The sequence below is a fragment of the Pelobates fuscus genome, chromosome 5 (assembly GCF_036172605.1).
Source record: "Pelobates fuscus isolate aPelFus1 chromosome 5, aPelFus1.pri, whole genome shotgun sequence".
In the NCBI taxonomy this organism is placed as follows: domain Eukaryota; kingdom Metazoa; phylum Chordata; class Amphibia; order Anura; family Pelobatidae; genus Pelobates; species Pelobates fuscus.
In genome coordinates this window covers 185,606,824-185,630,238 of record NC_086321.1, presented here as the reverse complement: position 1 = coordinate 185,630,238, position 23,415 = coordinate 185,606,824, and the positions used below count along the sequence as shown (strand labels likewise).

Genomic DNA, 23,415 nt, shown 5'->3' with positions numbered 1-23,415 from the left:
ACAACAAGCGCTAAAGGGAACTGAAACAGAAACCAAGATATGGCAGGGAGTAAAGGGAGAGGTAAGTTTAAATACCTTCAACTTATTCTTGATTGGCCCCTGTCATATCCACGCCCCCAATATGTGAGAGTATGGGGAGTGTGGGGTGACAGGGGCCAATGGGAGACCGTTTTGATTTTCGGCTCCCACTTCCCCTTTAAAAGAGTGCTCGTGATGAGCAGAGGGCTCTCAAAGCAGTCATCGGCGCTCTGAGCGGGAACAGAGGACCTCGGCCGGCCCCCGGACAAGGTAAGTAACGCTACACCCACGCATGCTTGAACTCCTTTACTGTGTTAACCTCTACCAATTCAGCTGGAAGGCCATGCCATGTATCCACTACCCTCTCAGTAAAGGAATACTTCCTGATATTATTTTTAAACCTTTGCCCCTCTAATTTAAGACTATGTCCTCTTGTTGTGGTAGTTTTTCTTCTTTTAAATATGGTCTCCTCCTTTACTGCATTAATTCCCTTTATGTATTTAAATGTTTCCATCATATGTCTTGTCTTTCCTCCAAGCTATACATGTTAAGATCCTTTAACCTTTCCTGGTAAGTTTTATCCTACAATCCATGAACCAGTTTAGTAGCCCTTCACTGAACTCTCTCTAAAGTATCAATATTCTTCTGAAGATACGGTCTCCAGTACTGCGTACAATACTCCAAGTGAGGTCTCACCAGTGTTCTGTACAATGGCATGAGCACTTCCCTCTTTCTACTGCTAATACCTCTCCCTATACAACCAAGCATTCTGCTAGCATTTCCTGCTGCTCTATTACATTGTCTGCCTACCTTTAAGTCATCAGAAATAATCACCCCTAAATCCCTTTCCTCAGATGTTGAGGTTAGGAATCTATCAAATATTCTGTACTCTGCCCTTGGGTTTTTACATCCTAGATGCATTATCTTGCACTTATCCACATTAAATGTCAGTTGCCACAACTCTGACCATTTTTCTAGTTTACCTAAATCATTTGCCATTTGGCTTATCCCTCCTGGAACATCAACCCTGTTACATATCTTAGTATCATCAGCCAAAAGACATACCTTAGCATCAAGACCTTCTGCGATATCACTAATAAAAATATTAAAGAGAATGGGTCCAAGTACAGATCCCTGAGGTACCCCACTGGTGACATGCCCAAGCTTTGAATATACCCCATTGACTACAACCCTCTGTTGCCTGTCCCTCAGCCACTGCCTTACCCATTCAACAATATTGGAATCCAAACTTAAATATTGCAATTTATTGATAAGCCTTCTATGTGCAACAGTGTCAAAAGCCTTACTGAAATCTAGGTAAGCAATGTCTACTGCACCACCCTAATCTATTATTTTAGTTACCCAATCAAAAAAATCAATAAGATTAGTTTGGCATGATCTCCCTGAAGTAAACCTATGTTGTCTCTGATCTTGAAATCCATGTGTTTTTAGATGTTCAACAATCCTATCCTTTAACATGTTTTCCATTACTTTCCGCACTACTGAAGTAAGGCTTACTGGCCTTTAGTTGCCCGACTCCTCCCTACTACCTTTCTTGTGAAAACAGGTGCAATAGAAAATAAATCATAGAGTTAGTTGCATGTAAACCAAACATAACATCCATAATATGTGTCTGTATGTTAGAGCGTTTACTTAGAATGTTAACACCTCGCTAACGAGGTGTGAAAACCACAGACCGCAAAGGAATGGGGGGCGTCTGCTTCCTCTGGGTGGCCGCCGGTTGATATCTCCGAATGCCCACCAGGGGGAACATTCGTCTCCCGAACCGTGCCGGACCACCCCAATTCTCCAGTTAGAATGTTTAGTTAGAATGATCACACCATGCTAACGAGGTGTGAAAACCGCAGACCGCAAGGTAACGAGCGGCGTGTGCTTCCCCGGGTGGCCACCGGTTCGTAGCAACGAACGCCCACCAGGGGTCTCATTTGACTCCTGAACCGGCCTGCCTACACTGTCTTCGATCCCGCTACAGGGGTCATCCTACCTGCTCCTAATGGATTACCTGTCACCCTAAAACCTGGGAGCTAAGACGCTCGCGTCCTTTCAGCTGATTGGTTGTTGCTTGGTTTAAGCGTGAAGTTTGAATTCGCCAGATTAAACTAAGCATCACCATGGGACTAATTTTACTGATGTACAGAGCCTTGAGCTCCAGACTTTCAACGCTAATATCTTGGGCTCTGTACATCCAATCGCCCCGCTTTTTGCAGGGATCCTAGGTGGGACCCGGGGCTAATCAGCACCATATAAGACACAAAACAAGTGGTGTATATATAATAGTGATAGAATGCTCTAAACACCTGGCTCTGGTTTAATATATGGCTCTACTCTTGTGAGTGCGTTTTTTATATGTAATATCTCTATATAATATTGTGAGTTATCTGCACTATTGTATACCCCTCTGTTTTTGCAGCATTGTTAAACCGATTGAATAGAGAGGAAAGTATACAAATTGCTCCACCTATTGTGTTCGTATTAATCAGCACTATATGTTTTAACCCTTTAACCCCTTCCCTGTTAGTATCTCCCAGAGCGGGATATGATTATCTGTCACCCTTCCCCCACCTGCATGGTTTTGTGTTGTATGGATGGAGACGCCCTGCGGGGGTCTGTGCATAAAAAGCTGTGTGCCCTAATAAAGATTGTAAAAGTTGTACCCTGGAACTGTGTCCCGTCCAGTTACTGGGGGAATGGGTTTGACCTATCCTTACCAAAGGGGATAACCAGCCAGGTTACCCAGGTCCCACTACAAATTATACATTACTTTTTCTTCTGTATTATATTCCAGTGCTAACAGTGTCTCAGTTCAGTTGTATTTGGAGATTTTAAGATGTTTAAGAATATCACAACAAAACAAAAATATACTATAGAAGTGCACTATTTGTTATCTATTTGCTAGAAGTCATTATACTCTCACCTGCAAAGTAAATAAGCATGAAAAATATATTTACCTTCCATTTCAATAAGCACTGTATTACTGTGAACTGATGATACCTCTCTTCCTAATATTTCAACCCAGTAGGCACAAATGTACTCCCCGGCATCCTCTGGTGTAAACCTGGATATTACATATCGTCCTCTCTTCTTATCTGTTTCCTTACTGTCAATTTCTATTTTGTCTTTAACATATTGTATTCTTTTTACCAGAGTACTGTTATGTGGAAGAGAACACACCATTGTGATTGATTGCCCCCTGACATATACAGACTGTGCATTCCGAACATAGAGAGTAGGTGGTGGTGGATGCGCTGTAACAGAAAGGTTTAAAAATTATCCTTCAACTTTTTATTAATATTTGCTCACTTTGTTTGTTTATGCGCAAATCAGTTATTCAAGCAGATTCTGTAATGACGTTACATTATTCATATTATATTTGCTGATTCCTCAGAATACATTCAAATATTTGAAACAAAACATAATGTATAGGAAAACAAAACATTACAGACACATAACACTTTGCATGCTAGCATTTGTTCTTGTGCTTTAACTTATATATTATTTCAATTTTTCCTTCTGATTAGATTGTTATTCTAAATATGTCTTTTCAAAACCAATGCCATCATTTGTTCCTTTTGTTGTTCTCAGTTGGCGATATATCGGCATCTGAAACACTGTAGCACTTTTCTGCTTTTCTTAAACCCAAGTTCTATTGCAACAACCGTAGATTCTTTAATCTAGCACTAGATGTAAAACTCAGTTTTTAACTAATTTTGCAGTGATAACAAGTAGTGTTGCAATAAATCAACAGCTATAACATTATCTTTTAAAATTAAATGGATAACTTTCATGACATGTTGATGGTTAACACGATGGTCAGATTGACAATGGCCCTCACACAATGGGGAGTGGGTTGGCGTTATCAATGTAATAATGCAACCATTGAGCTGCATGTTCTACTGTATAGGAGGCATGAGCATATGGGAGCACAGTCCTATTAGCTTGGTAGGACTACTAGAGACTGTATAACACTAGTAAATGTTGATAGTATTGTTCCAGTACTCTACCCACTCCTTATTATATGTTGGGTATACAGATACAAGACCAGGAAGCCAGCCCCCACCTTGTTAATACTGGGTCCCACACATTGAATAATCTGATCTAAATCAATAAAATGACAATTACACAGTCCTCCATGAGGACCAGATCCCTGTTACAAGAAGATTCAGATATCATTCGTGATCAGGTGCTCTCCCCTGTCACCTTTGGCCAAGTTTTGTGCTCCTCCACTGACCAAATAACTGTGCAGCACTACAACTGAGTACTTAAGATACCTATAGTCATTTATAATGACTGCATATCTTAGTTCAGTAATCTTATGATTCAGAAGTAGAGAGTGATATATTCCCTAACATGCAGTAATTAGACAATGCAGCATATGAACAGAGTGTCATCATTGTATACCTCCTATCAATTCAAATGGACAAAGTAAGACACTTTAATTTAAGGGGTATGAGTGGAGGTGACTTACTAATAACAATTTATGAAACTAAAACGTAATTTAGAATAATATCAATCGTATGTGTGTCTTATTTACACACTCATTTCTAAATACTGTGAGGGAAAAAAGTATTTGATCACCTGCTGATTTTGAACGTTTGACCACTGACAAAGAAATGATCAGTCTATAATTTTAATGGTAGGTGTATTTTAACAGTGAGAGACAGAATAACAAAAAAAAAAGCCAGAAAAATGCATGTCAAAAAAGTTGTAAATTGATTTGCATGTCAATGAGTGAAATAAGTATTTGCTCCCCTATCAATCAGCAAGCTTTCTGGCTCAACGGTGTCTTTTAAAGGGAAATGGAAGAAACTCAAAATAACTGTCAGTCTCCCTCGGTCTGGTTCTCCCAGGGCTGCCATCAGAAATTTCGGGGCCCCTGACACAGTTCAAAGTGTGGGCCCCCTGGGCCCGCCCCCGAGGGCCCTTTCTGAGTCCACCCACAAGGATGGCCTGTGTGGTGTGTAAAATGGATACAGATTGCACATTTGTATAATGAATGTAGTTTTGTGTGTTTTAGATAAAGTGTGTGTATGTGTAGTGAATGCAGAGTGTTTGTGTTGTAGTTTTAGTGTGTGTATGGTGAATGCAGTGTGTGTTTGTGTTGTAGTTTTTGTGTGTGTATGGTGAAAGCAGTGTGTGTTTGTGTTGTGGTTTTAGTGTGTGTATGGTGAAAGCAGTGTGTGTTTGTGTTGTGGTTTTAGTGTGTGTATGGTGAAAGCAGTGTGTGTTTGTGTTGTAGTTTTTGTGTGTGTATGGTGAAAGCAGTGTGTGTTTGTGTTGTGGTTTTAGTGTGTGTATGGTGAATGCAGTGCGTGTTTGTGTTGTAGTTTTAGTGTGTGTATGGTGTATGCAGTGTGTGTTTGTGTTGTGGTTTTAGTGTGTGTATGGTGAAAGCAGTGTGTGTTTGTGTTGTGGTTTTAGTGTGTTTATGGTGAATGCAGTGTGCGTTTGTGTTGTGGTTTTAGTGTATGTATGGTGAATGCAGTGTGTGTTTGTGTTGTGGTTTTAGTGTGTGTATGGTGAATGCAGTGTGTGTTTGTGTTGTGGTTTTAGTGTGTGTATGGTGAATGCAGTGCGTGTTTGTGTTGTAGTTTTAGTGTGTGTATGGTGTATGCAGCGTGTGTTTGTGTTGTGGTTTTAGTGAATGTATGGTGAAAGCAGTGTGTGTGTGTGTGTGTGTTGTAGTTTTAGTGTGTGTATGGTGTATGCAGTGTGTGTTTGTGTTGTAGTTTTAGTGTGTGTATGGTGAAAGCAGTGTGTGTTTGTGTTGTGGTTTTAGTGTGTTTATGGTGAATGCAGTGTGTGTTTGTGTTGTAGTTTTAGTGTGTGTATGGTGAAAGCAGTGTGTGTTTGTGTTGTGGTTTTAGTGTGTTTATGGTGAATGCAGTGTGTGTTTGTGTTGTAGTTTTAGTGTGTGTATGGTGAATGCAGTGTGTGTTTGTGTTGTGGTTTTAGTGTTTGTATGGTGAATGCAGTGTGTGTTGTAGTTTTAGTGTGTATGGTGAATGCAGTGTGTTTTTGTGTTGTAGTTTTAGTGTGTATGGTGAATGCAGTGTGTGTTTGTGTTGTGGTTTTAGTGTGTGTATGGTGAATGCAGTGCGTGTTTGTGTTGTGGTTTTAGGGTGTGTATGGTGAATGCAGTGTGTGTTTGTGTTGTGGTTTTAGTGTGTGTATGGTGAATGCAGTGTGTGTTTGTGTTGAGGTTTTAGTGAATGTATGGTGAAAGCAGTGAGTGTTTTTGTTGTGGTTTTAGTGTGTGTATGGTGAATGCAGTGTGTGTTTGTGTTGAGGTTTTAGTGAATGTATGGTGAAAGCAGTGTGTGTTTTTGTTGTGGTTTTAGTGTTTGTATGGTGAATGCAGTGTGTGTTGTAGTTTTAGTGTGTATGGTGAATGCAGTGTTTTTTGTGTTGTAGTTTTAGTGTGTATGGTGAATGCAGTGTGTGTTTGTGTTGTGGTTTTAGTGTGTGTATGGTGAATGCAGTGCGTGTTTGTGTTGTGGTTTTAGTGTGTGTATGGTGAATGCAGTGTGTGTTTGTGTTGTGGTTTTAGTGTGTGTATGGTGAATGCAGTGTGTGTTTGTGTTGAGGTTTTAGTGAATGTATGGTGAAAGCAGTGTGTGTTTTTGTTGTGGTTTTAGTGTGTGTATGGTGAATGCAGTGTGTGTTTGTGTTGAGGTTTTAGTGAATGTATGGTGAAAGCAGTGTGTGCTTTTGTTGTGGTTTTAGTGTGTGTATGGTGAAAGCAGTGTGTGCTTGTGTTGTGGTTTTAGTGTGTTTATGGTGAATGCAGTGCGTGTTTGTGTTGTGGTTTTAGTGTGTGTATGGTGAACGCAGTGCGTGTTTGTGTTGTGGTTTTAGTGTGTGTATGCAGTGTGTGTGTTGTGGTTTTAGTGTGTTTATGCAGTGTGTGTGTGTGTTGTGGTTTTAGTGTGTGTATGCAGTGTATGTGTGCTGTGGTTTTAGTGTGTGTAAATGTGGGGGCTCTATGTAAAATAGGGGGCTGCATAGGGTGGTGGGGGTGAGAGGGGAGCCTTTTTTGTAGTATTTACATTTTATTCCCCCCTCCCTGCTTCTTACCTGGCCAAGGAGGGGGGAGATTGCATCCCTGGTGGTCCGGTGGTCTGGTAGAGGGAGCCAGCCGCTGTAGAATGCAGACGGGCACCAGCCAGCACATCTTAACACTCCAGAAGCTCCTGCCTGTAAGTCTCGCGAGCTGTGCCTGTTTGAGCGCGGAGCGTTGCCATGGCAACCCGTGACAACGCTCTGCCGGCCGCGGAGCTCGCGAGAGTTACAGGCAGGAGCAGCTGGAGTGTTAAGATGTGTTGGCTGGTCCCCGTCTGCATTCTACAGGTAGCCAGGGCCCGAGGTGAACATATAGATAGCGATAATCGCTATCTATATGTGCACAAATGAAATGTGGGGCCCGGGACTCCCAGAACAGTCCGGGCCCCCCAGGACCGCCGGGCCCATGACAACCGTTATGGTTGTCATGCCCTGATGGCGGCCCTGGGTTCTCCATGCAAGATCTCACTTCATGGAGTTTCACTGATCATGAGCATGGTGAGGAATCAGCCCAGAACTACACGGGGCATCTTGTTAATGATCTCAAGGCAGCTGGGAGCATAGTCACCAAGAAAGCAACACACTATGCCATGAAGGACATGTACAGGCCCATCTAAAGTTTGCCAATGAACATCTGAATGATTCAGAGGAGAACTGGGTGAAAGTGTTATGGTCATTTTATTGGACAGGAAATAGTGAGACCGGATTTGGGCAAACAAGCATTACATTGCACAAAAGTAGCTAGCTTATTGGTCAAGATTCCTGTCATTATTCATGTAATTTACCTCCCTCTCTCTTGTATAGGCAACTTTTTAGAAATCTGAATCACTTCGGCACTTCTGAAGTACTGAACTACGTCACTTCTGAACTTCGGCACTTCGGAACCTTGGCACATGAAGTTTGTACGAATGTACATTAGGAATGAAATGAATTGCACATGTCTAGTGGAAACAGATTCAGGTTCAAGAGTGGAGCTAACATCAGTCGCCTTCTCTACAAGGACGACATCAAGCTGTATGGCCAAAATTAGCGGGACAATGACTTACCTAACTAGGATGTACAGCAAGGACATTGGAATGTCATTCGGACTAGAGAAGTATAGGCGAATTATAGCAACAAGAGGGAAGAGGTGATCAAGTACCAGAAGACCAAATAGAAGATACCCGGGGTACCACAAACACATGGTAACCATGAGGAAGGGGCAAGGAGGATAGTAACATCCAAGTACCTCCAAAGAGTCAGACAAGTCCTAAAGTTCCAGCTCAATAGCAAGAACAAGATCCAAGCCATCAATTCATATGCCCATTATTCCCAGCTGGAATAATAACCTGGCCAAGAGAAGAACTGGTAACCATGGAAGTCAAGACCCAGAAAATACTCACTATGAATGGAGGATTCTACCCAAAATCCAGCACCCAAAAACTGTACATCAGCCGGAAGGAAGGAGTTCGGGGCCTGATGAGTATCTATATCACAGTCATGGATGAAACACAGAGCATGCACAAGTACCTCCCAAAGATAAACTGCTAAGGGAATGCCTGAGACAACAACAGATAGAGGAGGCAGAAAAAGAGGGGTTTCCATGGCAAGACAAACCTCTCCACGGGGTGTACCACTGGCATATAGTGAATGTGGCTCACATGACAAAATCCTACCAGTGGTTGGAAAAGACAGGACTGAAAGACAGCACTGAGGCACTAATCATAGCAGCACAAGAACTAAGTAACAGATAAATAGAAGCGGAAGTCTACCAGATAAGACCCAAGGTGCAGACTGTGCAAAAAGGCTTCTGAGACAATCCAGCACATAGTAGCCGGATGCAAGATGTTAGCAGGAACAGCATACTCAGAGAGACACAACCATGCTGCTGGAATTGTGTACCAAAACATCTGTACAGAATATGTGCTGGACTCACCTCCAGATGGGAGATACTACAAAGGGTAGTTGAAAATAAGGCTAAGATTATGTGCAAATTCCAGATCCAAGCAAGTATTGGTCAACCAACCTGATATTGTGGTGACAGACACAGAACGGAAGACTGTGGATGTGGCAATAACCACTGACTATAACATTAGGAAGAAGGAACATAAGAAGATCCTGTCCTGGGGGCGTGGCATGACCAGGGATCGAGCTGGACGTGGCTGTGTAGAGCTCCGGCCCCAACACACAATATTCAGCATACTATAGCAGTAACTTAGACACCCATCAATATTCATCGCCAATCATGGACAAAAGGAACCCTAAAAAACAGCCCAAGAGGGGGACCGAGGGGGGTACGTCGGTCCTGGACATGATGACAGCCCATAAGACCGGGTCTCCGGATCCCCAAGATGGCGCCGGACGGAGCCCTTCACCCCAACCATCCTCACCACACGAGGTACAGGGGGACAAACGCAAAAAGGGCAAGACATCGCAAATATTGGAGCGCCTAGCCGAAGTACAGACATACCTGTCAGGGGAGATTGTCAACTCCACAGCAGTTCTCCGAAGCGAGATCGCCACCTTGGGAACACGCACCGCCCAACTCGAGGAGCGGCTGGAGGCCACAACCAGGGCCCATAATGCAGTGGTAACCCACATTAACGGCCTGACGGCCCGAATGTCTGAAGCTGAACTGGCTATCGAAGATATGTCCAATAGGTCACGGAGAAACAATCCCCGCTTACGTGGCCTACCGGAGGGTGAAAGGGAGGGCATGTTGCCGGCTATACTAATGGCCTTATTTAAGCCCCTACTGCCGGATCTCTCTGAGGACAGATGGCACGTGGAAAGGGCCCACAGAGCCCTCCGAACAAGAAGGAATGAAGTCAACTCCCCTCGGGATGTCATCGTCCGCTTCTTGTTCTTCCAGACAAAGGAAGCTTTAATGCGCAAGAGCAGGGAGGCCAAGATAATGCATGAAGGCAAGGAACTCCAGGTATACCAGGTATACCAGGACCTGGCCCCCAGCACACTACAGAGAAGGCGGGAGTGGAGGCCTGTTACAGAAGCTCTGCGAGGAGTATGCCTGGGGGTATCCCAGTATGCCTGGGGGTTCCCATTTCGGCTGATGGCCTTTCAGCGGGGGAAGACCCATACCCTGACCCCCAACGGAGACCCGAGAGGCTTCTTGGATGCCCTGGGAGTCGCTACTCGAGGGGACCTGCCAGAGATGAGGCCTGCAAATCATGAGCTGGACACTCATTCCGATCGAATGGCTGGAGGTGGGAGCACGTCGGCGCTGACTTCTGAGGCCGGTACAGTATGTTGGCCCAGGGATCGCTTTAGGCAAAGCAGCAGCCCTACGGGGGGGAGCCGGGATTGTGTTTGGGTGGGATTTGGGTCTGTCAGGCCCGGGCCTCCTTGGTCTCTTAGGGCTAGATCTGGGAGCGGGGGGGATCCTTGAGGTGCTGGGGAGGGGGCCTTGGGAGATCTGATGCTGTCATCCAGGCAAGTGGTGCTGGGGTTTGGGACTGTCTCCCCGTTCTGTTCGTTTGGCCTGACACTGTCTGCGGGATAAGTTTCGGAGCATCGCAGCGGGGATTTGGACATGCGGAACCCTACATACAGGCCCTGGGGTGGCTTAAAGTTGCGGGACTGGTATGAAATCTACGGGCTTGTGGAGTGTCTTACCGCTCATATGGCCCTCTCACCTGTTTTTTGTTATATGTACATAGGCTGGGGCACGAGTGTCTCCTAGAGCTTCAAGGGGAAGGGTCACCTAAGCAACCCGCATGGCTTGTTAAACAGGGCCCGCCATACTACCATAGGGCTATAGTTTCTACATAACCCCATACAAATTCTAGATTTTCAAAACTCAAATAAAAGAGGGGGGTATGCGTTAGGACGCAACAGAGGTAGCCAGAAAAGCAAACACACCATAGGCTATAATGAGGCGAGGGGACAGGAACTAGAATGTAACCATAGTTACTTCCCGACGACAATTTTTATATACACACTGAAACTTTCCCCCCCAAAAATTAAATATAAAAGAAAGGCCAAAAGTATACAAACATTATAGTATAATATGATTAAAAGGAAAGGAATTAGTATATTATTCTACTTATGATGTTAACGGGGATCCCAGTCACCCCATAGGACCAATGTGCATAGTCGCAGTGACCCTAACACGGGGATAGACGCTGGGGGCTGCATAGGGGCACTCGGATCTCAGGGAGTCAGAGGAGGTTGAGGCCCCCCCCCCACAAGGGTATGATGGGACGCAGATTGGAGGGGACAAAACGACAGCTTCGCCCTGCATTAGGGATCGGAAGTCCCAAACCATACAAATGTTTTTTGTTTCTTTTTGAAATGTTCTGTTGTCACGTTGATACATGCTTAATCACTGTATTTTTCACTGCCGCACGACCTCAGGGTATGTAGGCACACCATACAGCACCCTGGGAGCACGTATCAGAGTGTAATTTTATTGGCATGTTATGTACTTGCAATGTCTAGTTGCAAATTCTGTAAGCACAATTGTGCTAAGTGGGATGGGCTCTCGAACCTGCATCTCTTCTGAACGCTGGACGCGGTTGGGATGCGGGGTCTTGACCCCACAAACGCCTGGCGGAAAATAAGATCAGGCAATATTGGTGGAGCACGGGGTGTGCACCACGATTTCTCTTCTTTGATTCATTTTTTCTTCTTTTTTGTTTCTCTTCTATTCTCTTTTTCTTTTCCCCCTTTCCTAGGCCTCACTTCCTTTCTTTTTCCCTGTATTATCCTGGGGGCGTGACAAGAAACGCATCTTCCCAAGCAGGCTAAATTTAAATTAAAAGACCACACATATAGCTCGACATATGAAGCCAGGATGTTAGGCAAACGCAACGGATGGCAATACTGATGCGGAATAGCTGCCCTATAAGAGTAATAGCCACTGACTCCGATACGGAGGGTCGCTATGTGATAGTTTCAGGCACCATGCTTTCCCACCATATCCATTTAGTTAATGTATATGCACCAAACCGCCCAGAGGCAGCCTTCTGGGAGTCGCTACAGTCCAAACTTCAAACACTACCTCATGGGATGATCATTGTTGGGGGTGACTTGAACGCAACGCCAAGTCCAGCAGTGGACAGGAGGACAGACAGTGGCACACAAAGATCCCAGGGAAGAGGGAGCCAAGACAAACTGCTACAGAATTTCATGGCGGGTTCGGGGTTGGTGGACGTGTGGAGAGCACATCATCCGAGCACAAGGATTAAACCTTTTTTTTGGCCCCACACGGATCCTACTCCAGGATGTTCCTGGTCAATAATAAGAGCCTACCAAGAATACTTAGCACGGACATTGGGTCCATCACCTGGTCGGATCACGCCGACATATCACTAACTCTAGGGAGGCTATGCGAAGCGACCCCGTGGACGTGGCGGCTTAACGCCTCCCTATTGAAAGACCAGGATATAGCAAACCAGATTAGGGCGGAGCTCGACAATTTTTACGAGACCAACACCACCCCAGACGTAACGCTAGCGACTGTATGGGCAGCCCATAAAACAGTAATAAGAGGTACGCTCATAAAAGTAGCAACAGCCAGGAAGAAATTGAAATTCCGGAGACTGGAGGGCCACCTGACAGACCTTAAGAGGGCGGAACAACAACACCAGGGCAACCCGACGGACCTAACTACAGGGCGACTGCGGGAGGTAAGGTTGGCAATACGCCAGCTGCTCCTCGATGACACAGCCAAATCCCTTACGTGGTCCAGAAGGACCTTCTACGAACATGCGAATAAAATGCACACTCTTTTAGCCAGGGTCCTGAAACCTAGACAACGTGGGGGACACATTACGTCCATTAGACATAAGGACGGTTCAACTAAAACTAGTCCACGAGATATAGCAGAGGTCTTCACGGACTATTATAAATCCCTGTATAATCACTCGCCAGGATCTGAGACGGGGGAAGGCGGGGGATGAAGCTCTGGCGCAGCGTTTCCTGGCAAATTTAGGGTTGCCCAAACTAGCTCAAGCAGGAGCGGACGTGCTAGCGGCAGAAATCACAAATGAGGAGGTGGCGCAAGCTATAGCCGCCCTAAAAGGGAATAAGGCTCCAGGACCAGATGGGTTTGACGGGAGCTACTATAAGGAACATAGGCGTGCGCACGGGGTGTGCCGGGTGTGCCTGGGCACACCCTAATCACACCTCCATGCTGCACTACCTTTGGGCAGACTAACATGTCGGGTCCTCGGTCTATGACCGAGGACCCGACACAGGAGGGGGCCGGCGGCGTGCACACAATGCCGCCGGGTGAGAGGCCCCTCCTGTCCGTCTGCCCTGATCCTCAGTCTGCAGCTCCGCCGGGAGTGAGCTGCAGACTGAAGTATCTCGCGATCTCCAGCCTGTCAGAGCGTTGCTACATACATACGTAGAGCGACAGTCGATTAAATATTTAGGCATTAAATTGACGGCAGACCCAGACCACCTTTTGCAACAAAATTATACACCACTCATAAAACAACTTATTAGGGAACTAGAGACCTGGAATGAAAAGCCTATCTCTTGGATAGGGAAAATTCATGCGATCAAAATGAATATCCTACCTAGGATTTTATTCTATTTTCAATAGTCTCCAAGACGCACCTAGCGCCCTTGCAACAGGCGATAGGGAACTTTGTGTGGCAAAATAAATGCCACAGAATTTCGAGACACACCCTATATAGGCCGAAAAATAGGGGAGGCCTAGGTCTGCCTAACCTATTTAGCTATTACATGGCGACACAACTGTCGCAGATAGTCTTATGGCACTCTCCGCCCGGAGAGCAGAAATGGGTGGACCTGGAGTCACTGATGGTAGGGGCAGAGATACCGCAGTTACTCATTTGGGTCCCCAAAGATAACAGACCAATCATTAGGGCAACATTCCCAGCTATATTGAACTCTATTCACGTCTGGGATAGAGCTCAGCAGAGGTATGGCTTGGCATCAGCCCCGTCCCCGCTGATGCCTTTTCTGCGAAATAGGGCATTCCCGCCGGGAATGTCAGCACGGAATTTTAGGAATCTAGAAAGAATAGGCCTGCAATGCATTCATCAATTGGTACAGGGCTCGGAGGTGGTATCTTTTGATGCCCTACAGCCAAGAGGTCACCTCACACCTGCAGACTTCTTCAGGTACCTTCAAATAAAAGATTTCATAAAGCTCCCATGGGTCCGAGCTGCGGCCCAAACACCCATGACTTTTTTCGAACAAATCTGCCTTCGAGACCATATGCCTATGGGTCTGATAACCCAGTTGTATGCTCACCTCTGCTCTGTGTCTAATGAAGGGGGTGACTTGGCCTATACGGAACAATGGGAGAGGGACCTGGGGGAGCAACTAGAGGGGGTGGAGTGGCAGGAGATCTTCGCTGGTATACAACCCCTGTAAAGCTATGCCAAATGAAAAAGTGCCCTACCGATTTTTGCTGGAGAGGGTGCGGAATGAAAGGGACATATATTCACATGTGGTGGGAATGCCCCCTGATGGTACGATTTTTGATAGCCCAGATTCCTCCCCCCCCCCCTCCGGACCTGTGGCTTTACCTGCCCAGTAGAACGATAGACGGGTGGACTAGACACGAACAAAAACTCATCCATAAACGAACGCTAGCAGCCAGGAGAGTAGTGGCAGCGGAGTGGCTTAAACAGACCACACCGGCTATAGCGGGAGTAATTAACAGAATACGGGAGGTATATGTGATGGACGACCTGACGGCAAGAGTTAGAGGAACCCAGAAACAATTCCGAAAAATATGGGCGCCATGGGAAAATAGCCCCATGTGTTAAAGCTCGCAGCGGTACCGAGACCCGAAAGACAACTAAAAAGAAGGATGAGGATCCCCAGTACTTCAAGCAAGAAAGGATGTGGATAGTAAAAGCAGTAGCAATCCCAGTTGTGATAGCAGCACTTGGGACTGCGACTCACAAATTGGGGGAGTGGCTTTAGCAGATTGCTGTAGACCATAATGAATGGCTTTAAACAGGCTTCCCCAAACTCCGGCCCTCCAGATGTTGCTGAACTACAACTCCCATGATTCTCAGCTCATCTATTTCATTCATAAAATCATGGGAGTTGTAGTTCAGCAACATCTGGAGGGCCGGAGTTTAAGGAAGCCTGGCTTAAAAGTTTTAGGCAAAATGTTAGGTATTAAGATTTTATCACATCAGAGATCGCTGTCCAGAAGAGTGCAGTTCTAAGAACAGCTAAGGTACTGTGCAGAACCCTCAGACTCCCAGAACTCTGGTAGATGATCTAAGAATGAGGACTAAACGAAACTCATTCTTAGATCCTCTAAGAAGGGGTGAGAAAATATTTTTTACATTTTAATATACATATACATATAGCAAAAAACAAGAAAGTAATGGTGGGGACAAAGTGTGATTGAAAAGCCCTTCCACCTAAAGTATGTGGATAGTCAATACAATGTTAAACAAATATCTGCACACCAGTCAAGCCATAAGACTTGCTTTTCCCACAAAAATCACAAATTTGCAGTGATGTTACTACCGTAAAGAATTCTGAGTGGGCATATGCAAATTAGCTCAACAAGGAGTCACATTTTTGCCTCATTCCATTTTAAACATGGATTCCTTAAAGTTTGTGTTGGCTGTATAAAACAGCTTTGAAACACAACTTAGGAAAAGATGCAAAGCTAGTGAACCACTCATGAGATGCAAAGCTAGTGAACCACTCATGGACAGCTGTTTCATTAATGCAAATAATCAGCATGTACTGCCAAGCCTCAATAGCAAGCCAGTAACCAACCTCATGTGTTACTATTTCAATTGCTTTTGTTTGATGTGTTTATTGCAAAGAGCTGATTTTTTTTTTACATTTGTACAACAAACCTGATTTTCATTGGGGTTTGAATAATTTTGATTAGAGCTATATGTAATTTTGTGATTTTAATCACAAACATCAATTTATTTTTTGAAGACCCCAGAGTGCACCCCGTCTTCAGTTATTAAAGGGACACTCCAGGCACCCAGACCACTTCTGCCCATTGGAGTGGTCTGGGTGCCAACTCCCACTACCCTTAACCCTGCAACTGCAAACATTGCAGGGTTAACTCCTCCTCTAGTGGCTGTCTACTAGACAGCCACTAGAGGGCACTTCCTGATTTATAGCACAGGTTTTCTGTGCTATAGCGTCGCTGGACGTCCTCACGCTATGTGATGTAAAATCCCCATAGGAAAGCATTGAAAACAGTTTCAATGCTTTCCTATGGAGAGGTCAAATGCGCAATCGGTCTCCCACGCCGGATGACATCGGCGGGGGAGGAGCGTGGGCGGACCCTAAACCGGCACTGGTCTCAGGTAAGTCACTGAAGGGGTTCTAACCCCTTCAGCAACATGGGATGATTTTTTTATAGACTTTTTTTAAAAGTTGGATTGAACTACGATACCAATGTGTAGTATGATGATTTCTCATGCATGACTATAGCATTAACAAACAAATTGGCCAAGGCACGGTTGTTGTTTATGGAACATAAGAACATTTTAAAGTGGTGTTTCAAATTTGAGAATGTTGTTTAACCCCTTAAGGACACATGACATGTGTGACATGTCATGATTCCCTTTTATTCCAGAAGTTTGGTCCTTAAGGGGTTAAGTTCAACAACAATGGACGCATGAATTTGCAACAGAACCTTCTGAGAATTTCATGAAATCGAGATAAGTTGAAAAACAAAATACGAAATTATTACAGCATGTGCAGCAATCCCACTGGAAACTTTGGGCAATGTTACCCGAGCAGCAGATCGCCATAATAATAAGTGTCTGGACACTAATGGCAACCACTTTATTCACCTTTAGTAATTGTAGAGGTCAAAGGTAACTCGTATTCTTCTCTTGATGTCTGAATGAATTTAGTATCAAAATATTTATACAGATTTTTGTTTTGCTGAAGTGTGTATACATTTTTCTGGCTAGCTCTATATGAATAAGTACATCAAGTGACATGGTGTATGGGAATCTTACTAAATTTTGTAGAATATACAATAAAATATTTTTACCATCCAAAATGATCATGTGCACAGCATTACTTCTTGTTGAGCTATAGCTGCCATCCCAGTATTCACAGGTAAACTTCCCTGCATGACTGTAATCCAGACTTGGGATGTGATATGTGAAGGTGTTATTAGAGGGAATCCAAGCAAAATTCTTATAAAATTCAAAATGTTTGTAGATTTTCTTTGGAGGAACAGAACACTCGAGGGTAATAGCTTCTCCTTTTATATAGACCGGATACACAGGGGTAGCAAACAGGTGTGGTGTGGTTACGACATCTGTAATATACAGTTAGAGTAGGAAAGGTTAATATGAGTACAATCATCTTACTTGGTGTAAGTAATAGAAACATAGAAACATAGAATGTGACGGCAGATAAGAACCATTCGGCCCATCTAGTCTGCCCAGTTTTCTAAATACTTTCATTAGTCCCTGGCCTTATCTTATAGTTAGGATAGCCTTATGCCTATCCCACGCATGCTTAAACTCCTTTACTGTGTTAACCTCTACCACTTCAGCTGGAAGGCTATTCCATGCATCCACTACCCTCTCAGTAAAGTTATACTTCCTGATATTATTTTTAAACCTTTGTCCCTCTAATTTAAGACTATGTCCTCTTGTTGTGGTAGTTTTTCTTCTTTTAAATATAGTCTCCTCCTTTACTTTGTTGATTCCCTTTATGTATTTAAATGTTTCTATCATATCCCCCCTGTCTCGTCTTTCCTCCATGCTATACATGTTAAGATCCTTTAACCTTTCCTGGTAAGTTTTATCCTGCAATCCATGAACCAGTTTAGTAGCCCTTCTTTGAACTCTCTCTAAGGTATCAATATCCTTCTGAAGATAGGGTCTCCAGTACCGTGTACAGTACTCCAAGTGAGGTCTCACCAGTGTTCTGTACAATGGCATGAGCACTTCCCTCTTTCTACTGCTAATACCTCTCCCTATACAACCAAGCATTCTGCTAGCATTTCCTGCTGCTCTATTACATTGTCTGCCTACCTTTAAGTCCTCAGAAATAATCACCCCTAAATCCCTTTCCTCAGATGTTGAGGTTAGGACTCTATCAAATATTCTGTACTCTGCCCTTGGGTTTTTACGTCCAAGATGCATTATCTTGCACTTATCCACATTAAATGTCAGTTGCCACAACTCTGACCATTTTTCTAGTTTACCTAAATAATTTTCCATTTGGCTTATCCCTCCTGGAACATCAACCCTGTTACAAATCAAACCTTGTGCAGTCAGTAACCTTTTCCTACAGTGGAATCTTACCTGTAACAGTAAAAAAGAACTCTTAGCACAACTCTTAGACAGTTGAAGCTTCTGTAAAACTCTCCAGAATATCTCCAACCACACACACACACTTAGAAGCAACACTTAGATGAAGCAACCAAGCTCTATTAGCCAAGCTAATGACAACTACCCTTATATACTCCTAAAATCACCTCCCACTAGGAATGTTTAACACCTGGGTAAGCCTCTGCTTATTAGCAAACAATAGCTAATTTAAATAGCAATCAATAGCAAGTAGCTACCTAATCCAATCAAACGCCTTATAATTACCAACAGGAAATCAAACCTTGTGCAGTCAGTAACCTTTTCCTACAGATGAATCTTACCTGTAACAGTAAAAAAGTACTCTTAGCACAACTCTTAGACAGTTGAAGCTTCTGTAAAACTCTCCAGCGCACTCTCCTATCTACTAAACAGCAACTTCAATGTTGACAGATTTTATTAGTTTTTAAAAGTTTCTTTAAAAACACCTAACCTAATCTAGGCAAAAAAAATATATACATATAGATATAGATATATATGTGTGTATGTGCTTATTCATACATACATACATATATTTTGTAGTTTGTCTCGTTCTGCATGATAAAGCCACCTGTCATGTTATTAAATTGTGCTCCCTGCCCTACTCACCATTGTTGGTTTGTTAACTTAAATGTTATTCAACTATCTGCTTATCTCTAAAGACTTTCTCTGTTATTTCTGCTTCCCCCCTTATTTTATTGATAACCACCCGAATGGTCTTGCTTGACCAATCCTCACCTCCTCTGTGCATCTCCAGTCCACAGTTTTATTGCAGGCCTTTTTTGACCCTATCCTCTCTGTTTTCCACAATCTGAGCTTTAAAAGTTCCCTACTACAAACCAGAATGTTGCTCGACTGTAAAGGAGGTGGTGTAGGCATCCTTCTCTCCCCTCAATTTACCTTTCAACCTATCCTCCCTGTCCCTGCCCTTTCCTTTACTTCCTTTGAAGTTCACACTGTCTGCCTTTTTAAGCCCACTCCTTTAAAAATTGCCATCATCTATCGCCCCTCACTGTCATCCTAGGCTATTCACTGAAAACTTTTTTTTCCTGGCTACCCCACTTTCTCTCCTCTAGCACTCCCTCATACTTGGGGACTTTAACATCCCAATCAACAACCTCAACTGCCCTGATGCCTCCCGTCTGCTCTTTGTAACCTCCTCCTTTGGCCTCACGCAGTTGTCTACTTCAGCAACTCATATAGCAGGAAATACTCTTCACCTCATCTTCACCAATCTCTGTACCACCTCTAATATCTCCACTTTTCCATTTCCTTTGTCTGACCACCATCTTCTAACATTTGACATCCACATGCCCTGTACCCAAAGCCAGGCCGTGCTCCTACAGCCTGGCTCTTTCCACTGCGAAAGTAAATTACTTAAACACCCTCATAAGTACACTGTCCCAACAACCCAAACACCTATTTGATGATCAAAGGCAGCAGAAAGATCAAGGAGAATTAGGATAGAGTAATGGCCGCGAGATTTAGCAGCAATTAAATCATTGGATACTTTGGTCACAGCCGTTTCGACAGAATGACCAGCGCAGAATCCAGGCTGAAGAGGGTCAAGCAGAGAGTTGGATTCGAGAAAGTCAGTCAGTCTGGTGTGCACAACTCTCTCGAGGATCTTCGTGGCAAATGGCAGTAGCAAGATAGGGTGATATTTTGATAGGGAGTTGGGGTCAAGGCTGGGCTTTTTCAGAATTGGGGTTACAGTTGCATGTTTGAAGGGTGAGTGAAATGTGCCAGAGGAAAAGGAGAGATTGAAAATTTTAGTTAGAGGAAGAGCAAGAGAGGGAGATGAAGTGCAGATGAGATATGAGGGAATAGGATCGAGGGAACAGGTGGTGGGGCGGGAGTCCTGCGCTTACTCCCATCACTACTGGGCCGACAACAAGGACTACAGTACACATCAGCCCCAATATAGTAAAAACCAAAGAAAAGAAAAAGTTACCTGCGCTCTCTCCTTAATCCCTATGTATATTTAGACAAATGGAGGTCATTTAGTTGCTCCAATAGGGGGTCTGCCTTGACGTTGGCAGGCGGGCATTCCCTCCAATGGCCATTGGAGCAACTAAATGACCTCAATTTAACGCATTTAACTTTATATATATATATATATATATTCACACACATACATATATACACAAACATATACACACATATAGTAAAGAACAAGCACGCGCAGTCACAAACCCTAGCCAACATTCGCATTCATGTTTGTTTGTTTTTTGCATTTTTCACTCAAAAACAACTTATTCACTAATGATATCATCATCGTCGTACATTTTACTGTTTTAAAACACTCACATTTGTGTTCAGGGAAGTTTCTTGAGTACAACAGCACCCCCATGAACAGGTTTTATGGTGTTTTGGAAGTCACAAGGTCAAATACGGGGCTTGCAAATTAAATTGTCTGGAGTTTCTGCCTGGGTTGTCAGGCAAATCTCTCTAATGAAATTGCTTTATTACATACAATTAATAGATAAATATATACAGATTAACCTATATAGTGGATTCACAGGCAAATCCACTGTATAGGTCTTCATGGAGCATTGTCACTTTAATATTGTAAGAACACATTTTTGCCGGTTTGTTGGTACATCTATTTTTATATCCTTTCCATTTTCACTATTGGTTAATTCCTGTTTTCAACATCCTCACTGTACACTTTACTTAACACTTGCCCAAATTGCTGGATTCTAATATATTGCATGGCACTTAATTTTGTGTTATTTGATTCCATACCGATAACACGGTTACCAGCATCACTATGGCAACAAGTCATACACAATGACGTAAGCACAGCACTTTTGGGAGCAGAACAGGTTCATGCATTCGCACAACACTCGGGTAGATGCTGGTGATCACTTTGTTCAGCTGGAATGAGTTAAATTTCTCATTACTTCGTCCCATACATATTTTTCTTGTTGAATGTCTGTATTATTGTTATTTTTTTTCCTGAAGAAAGTCCCTAAGAAGACTATATATATATATATATATATATATATATATATATATATAATAATTAATGCAATGTTAAACACAAATACACACACCAGGCAAGCCATAAGACAAGGGGTTTTCAGCCACACTTTTTTTTCCCACCACAACTTATTTGGTATATATGTATTTATATATTTGTACAAAAATACCGGCACTAGCCGGTATTTTTGTACAACTATATCTTCCATGTGACCAGAGCACCAGGTACCAGGTATATTTTTAAGTAGGAGTCCAAGAGCTTTGGAATAATTATATATAATATATATATAGATATAGCTATAAATAAATAAATACAAAAAAATACCGGCACGCTGGGTTTTCCAAATCTTCTAAATACAGATTGTATACAAAACCGACAGACAGGAACACAATTTTTTTCACAATACAAAACAAATTTCCCCAGGATGCATTGAACCTGGGAGGTTTATAGCATGGCCCCTTGCATGCTGGCGCCTCTGGGTAGCACGTGGAGTAGAGTGTGGAGGTGTTGGAGAAGCTTTTGCATCGAGTTTTGGAGCCATTATGGAAATTGTTTGCAGTTGTTTTGGGACTTTTTGGTGCATTTCTGTGGAAAGGTAGTGAGCTGAGCTTCGTTGTTTGCATGCCTTTTACTGTGTGTTCTGCATTGTGGGTGGCTGTGGATATTTTATTTCAATAATATTGATTGCTGTATTTTATTTAAATACTATTGATTGCTGTATTTTATTTATATACTATTGATTGCTGTATTTTATTTAAATACTATTGATTGCTGTATTTTATTTTAATACAATTGATTGCTGTATTGTATTTGCATTATTTTGGTTGTGGGGGTTTAGATTTGATTTCCCTTTCTGTGCATTGACTGGTCTATTGCTTTCATCCTTTCTCCCTGCCTGTTTTTTCACCCTCTCCTTTCTTTTCCCTTTGTATTGGGGTATACTGCTTGCCCCCCTCTCCCCCTATTCCCAGCCTGACTTTTTCTCCCCCTTTTGCCTTGTTGTTTGTGTGTACCTTTCAGCGGTCAACGGGGAGCGGTATCCCGTTGCCGACCACCGGGGCCGCGGTGATTGTGTCCAGCGGCCCCACGTGTATGCTCCCGCTTGCCGACTCGGTTCGCCGAGCGGGAGCTGTCCCGGTCCCTTCTCCTCTCCCTTCTACGCTCCCGGCCACAAGTGTCAAATTCGAAGCTTGCGAGCAGCGTGGGTGGAGGGGAGGGGGCGAGCCGGCCATGTGGAAGTAACAGCTCCCGGCCTCGTTTCGCTCCCCCTCCGGTCTCAGCACTTACCCACGTGGGAGGTGTGCGATCTAATGAGACCACATCCATGTTCTGTGTAGGGCGACAGGACTTAGGTTTGCTGACTGTATTTAGTTCATTCATTTTTTCTATGCACCAGGGTTCTTTGTATACACGCCTTGTATACAATTCTGATGGGGCTTTGCATGTATTTTTCTGGGGAAGTGTGGTGAGATAGCTCAGTGGGCTGATTCCTCATCAGAACCCTTGGGGTTCACAGGTTCAATTCCCGGCAGGGCTGACTCAGTCCTTAATGCCATTAAATTGAGTAAATGTAACATCCCCACTATGCACTTGGAAATCAGAAGTATCTGAATGTCTCTTTTGCCTGTATTGTATGTAGTGCATACTCATCTAGGGAGTGAACGCTTCCCCTACTATTTGGGCCTTCTTTTGCCTACCAGCTGTCTCCTGCATACCTACACATAGGAAAACACCGCTGGTATAGGCAGGAGACTAATCTGATAAATAAATCCAGAGATTTAAATGTTCTGCCCTACATTACGGTATTCTCTAATGGTTGGCTACACGTGGCAATTACCTGCATGCACTGATTGGCCTGCTTCGTCTGTGCCCACAGATTGACCTGCTTTGTCTGTGCCCGCTGATTGGCCTGCTCTGTCTGTGCCCTATTGATTTGGCCTGTGCTGTTTGTGCCATTGCCTCCTGAATGCACGGCTTAGTGCTACAGACTCATGCTAGCGCCCTGCATGGGCTACCCAACTTGCCTCTGCCACTATATGGGGT

At 43.7% G+C, this 23,415-nt stretch overlaps 1 protein-coding gene across 1 annotated transcript in view; it reads right to left on the bottom strand.

The window, feature by feature from the left end:
• The window catches only part of LOC134612699 (uncharacterized), a 156,727-nt gene that overhangs the window by 64,258 nt on the left and 69,054 nt on the right, over positions 1–23,415 (bottom strand). The window contains exons 4-5 of the mRNA XM_063457124.1: positions 17,075–17,347; positions 2,988–3,284 (exon numbers count right to left, since the gene is read on the bottom strand). Of these exons, the coding sequence (XP_063313194.1) occupies positions 2,988–3,284; positions 17,075–17,347 (570 nt within the window). The remainder of the gene's footprint in view (positions 1–2,987; positions 3,285–17,074; positions 17,348–23,415) is intronic.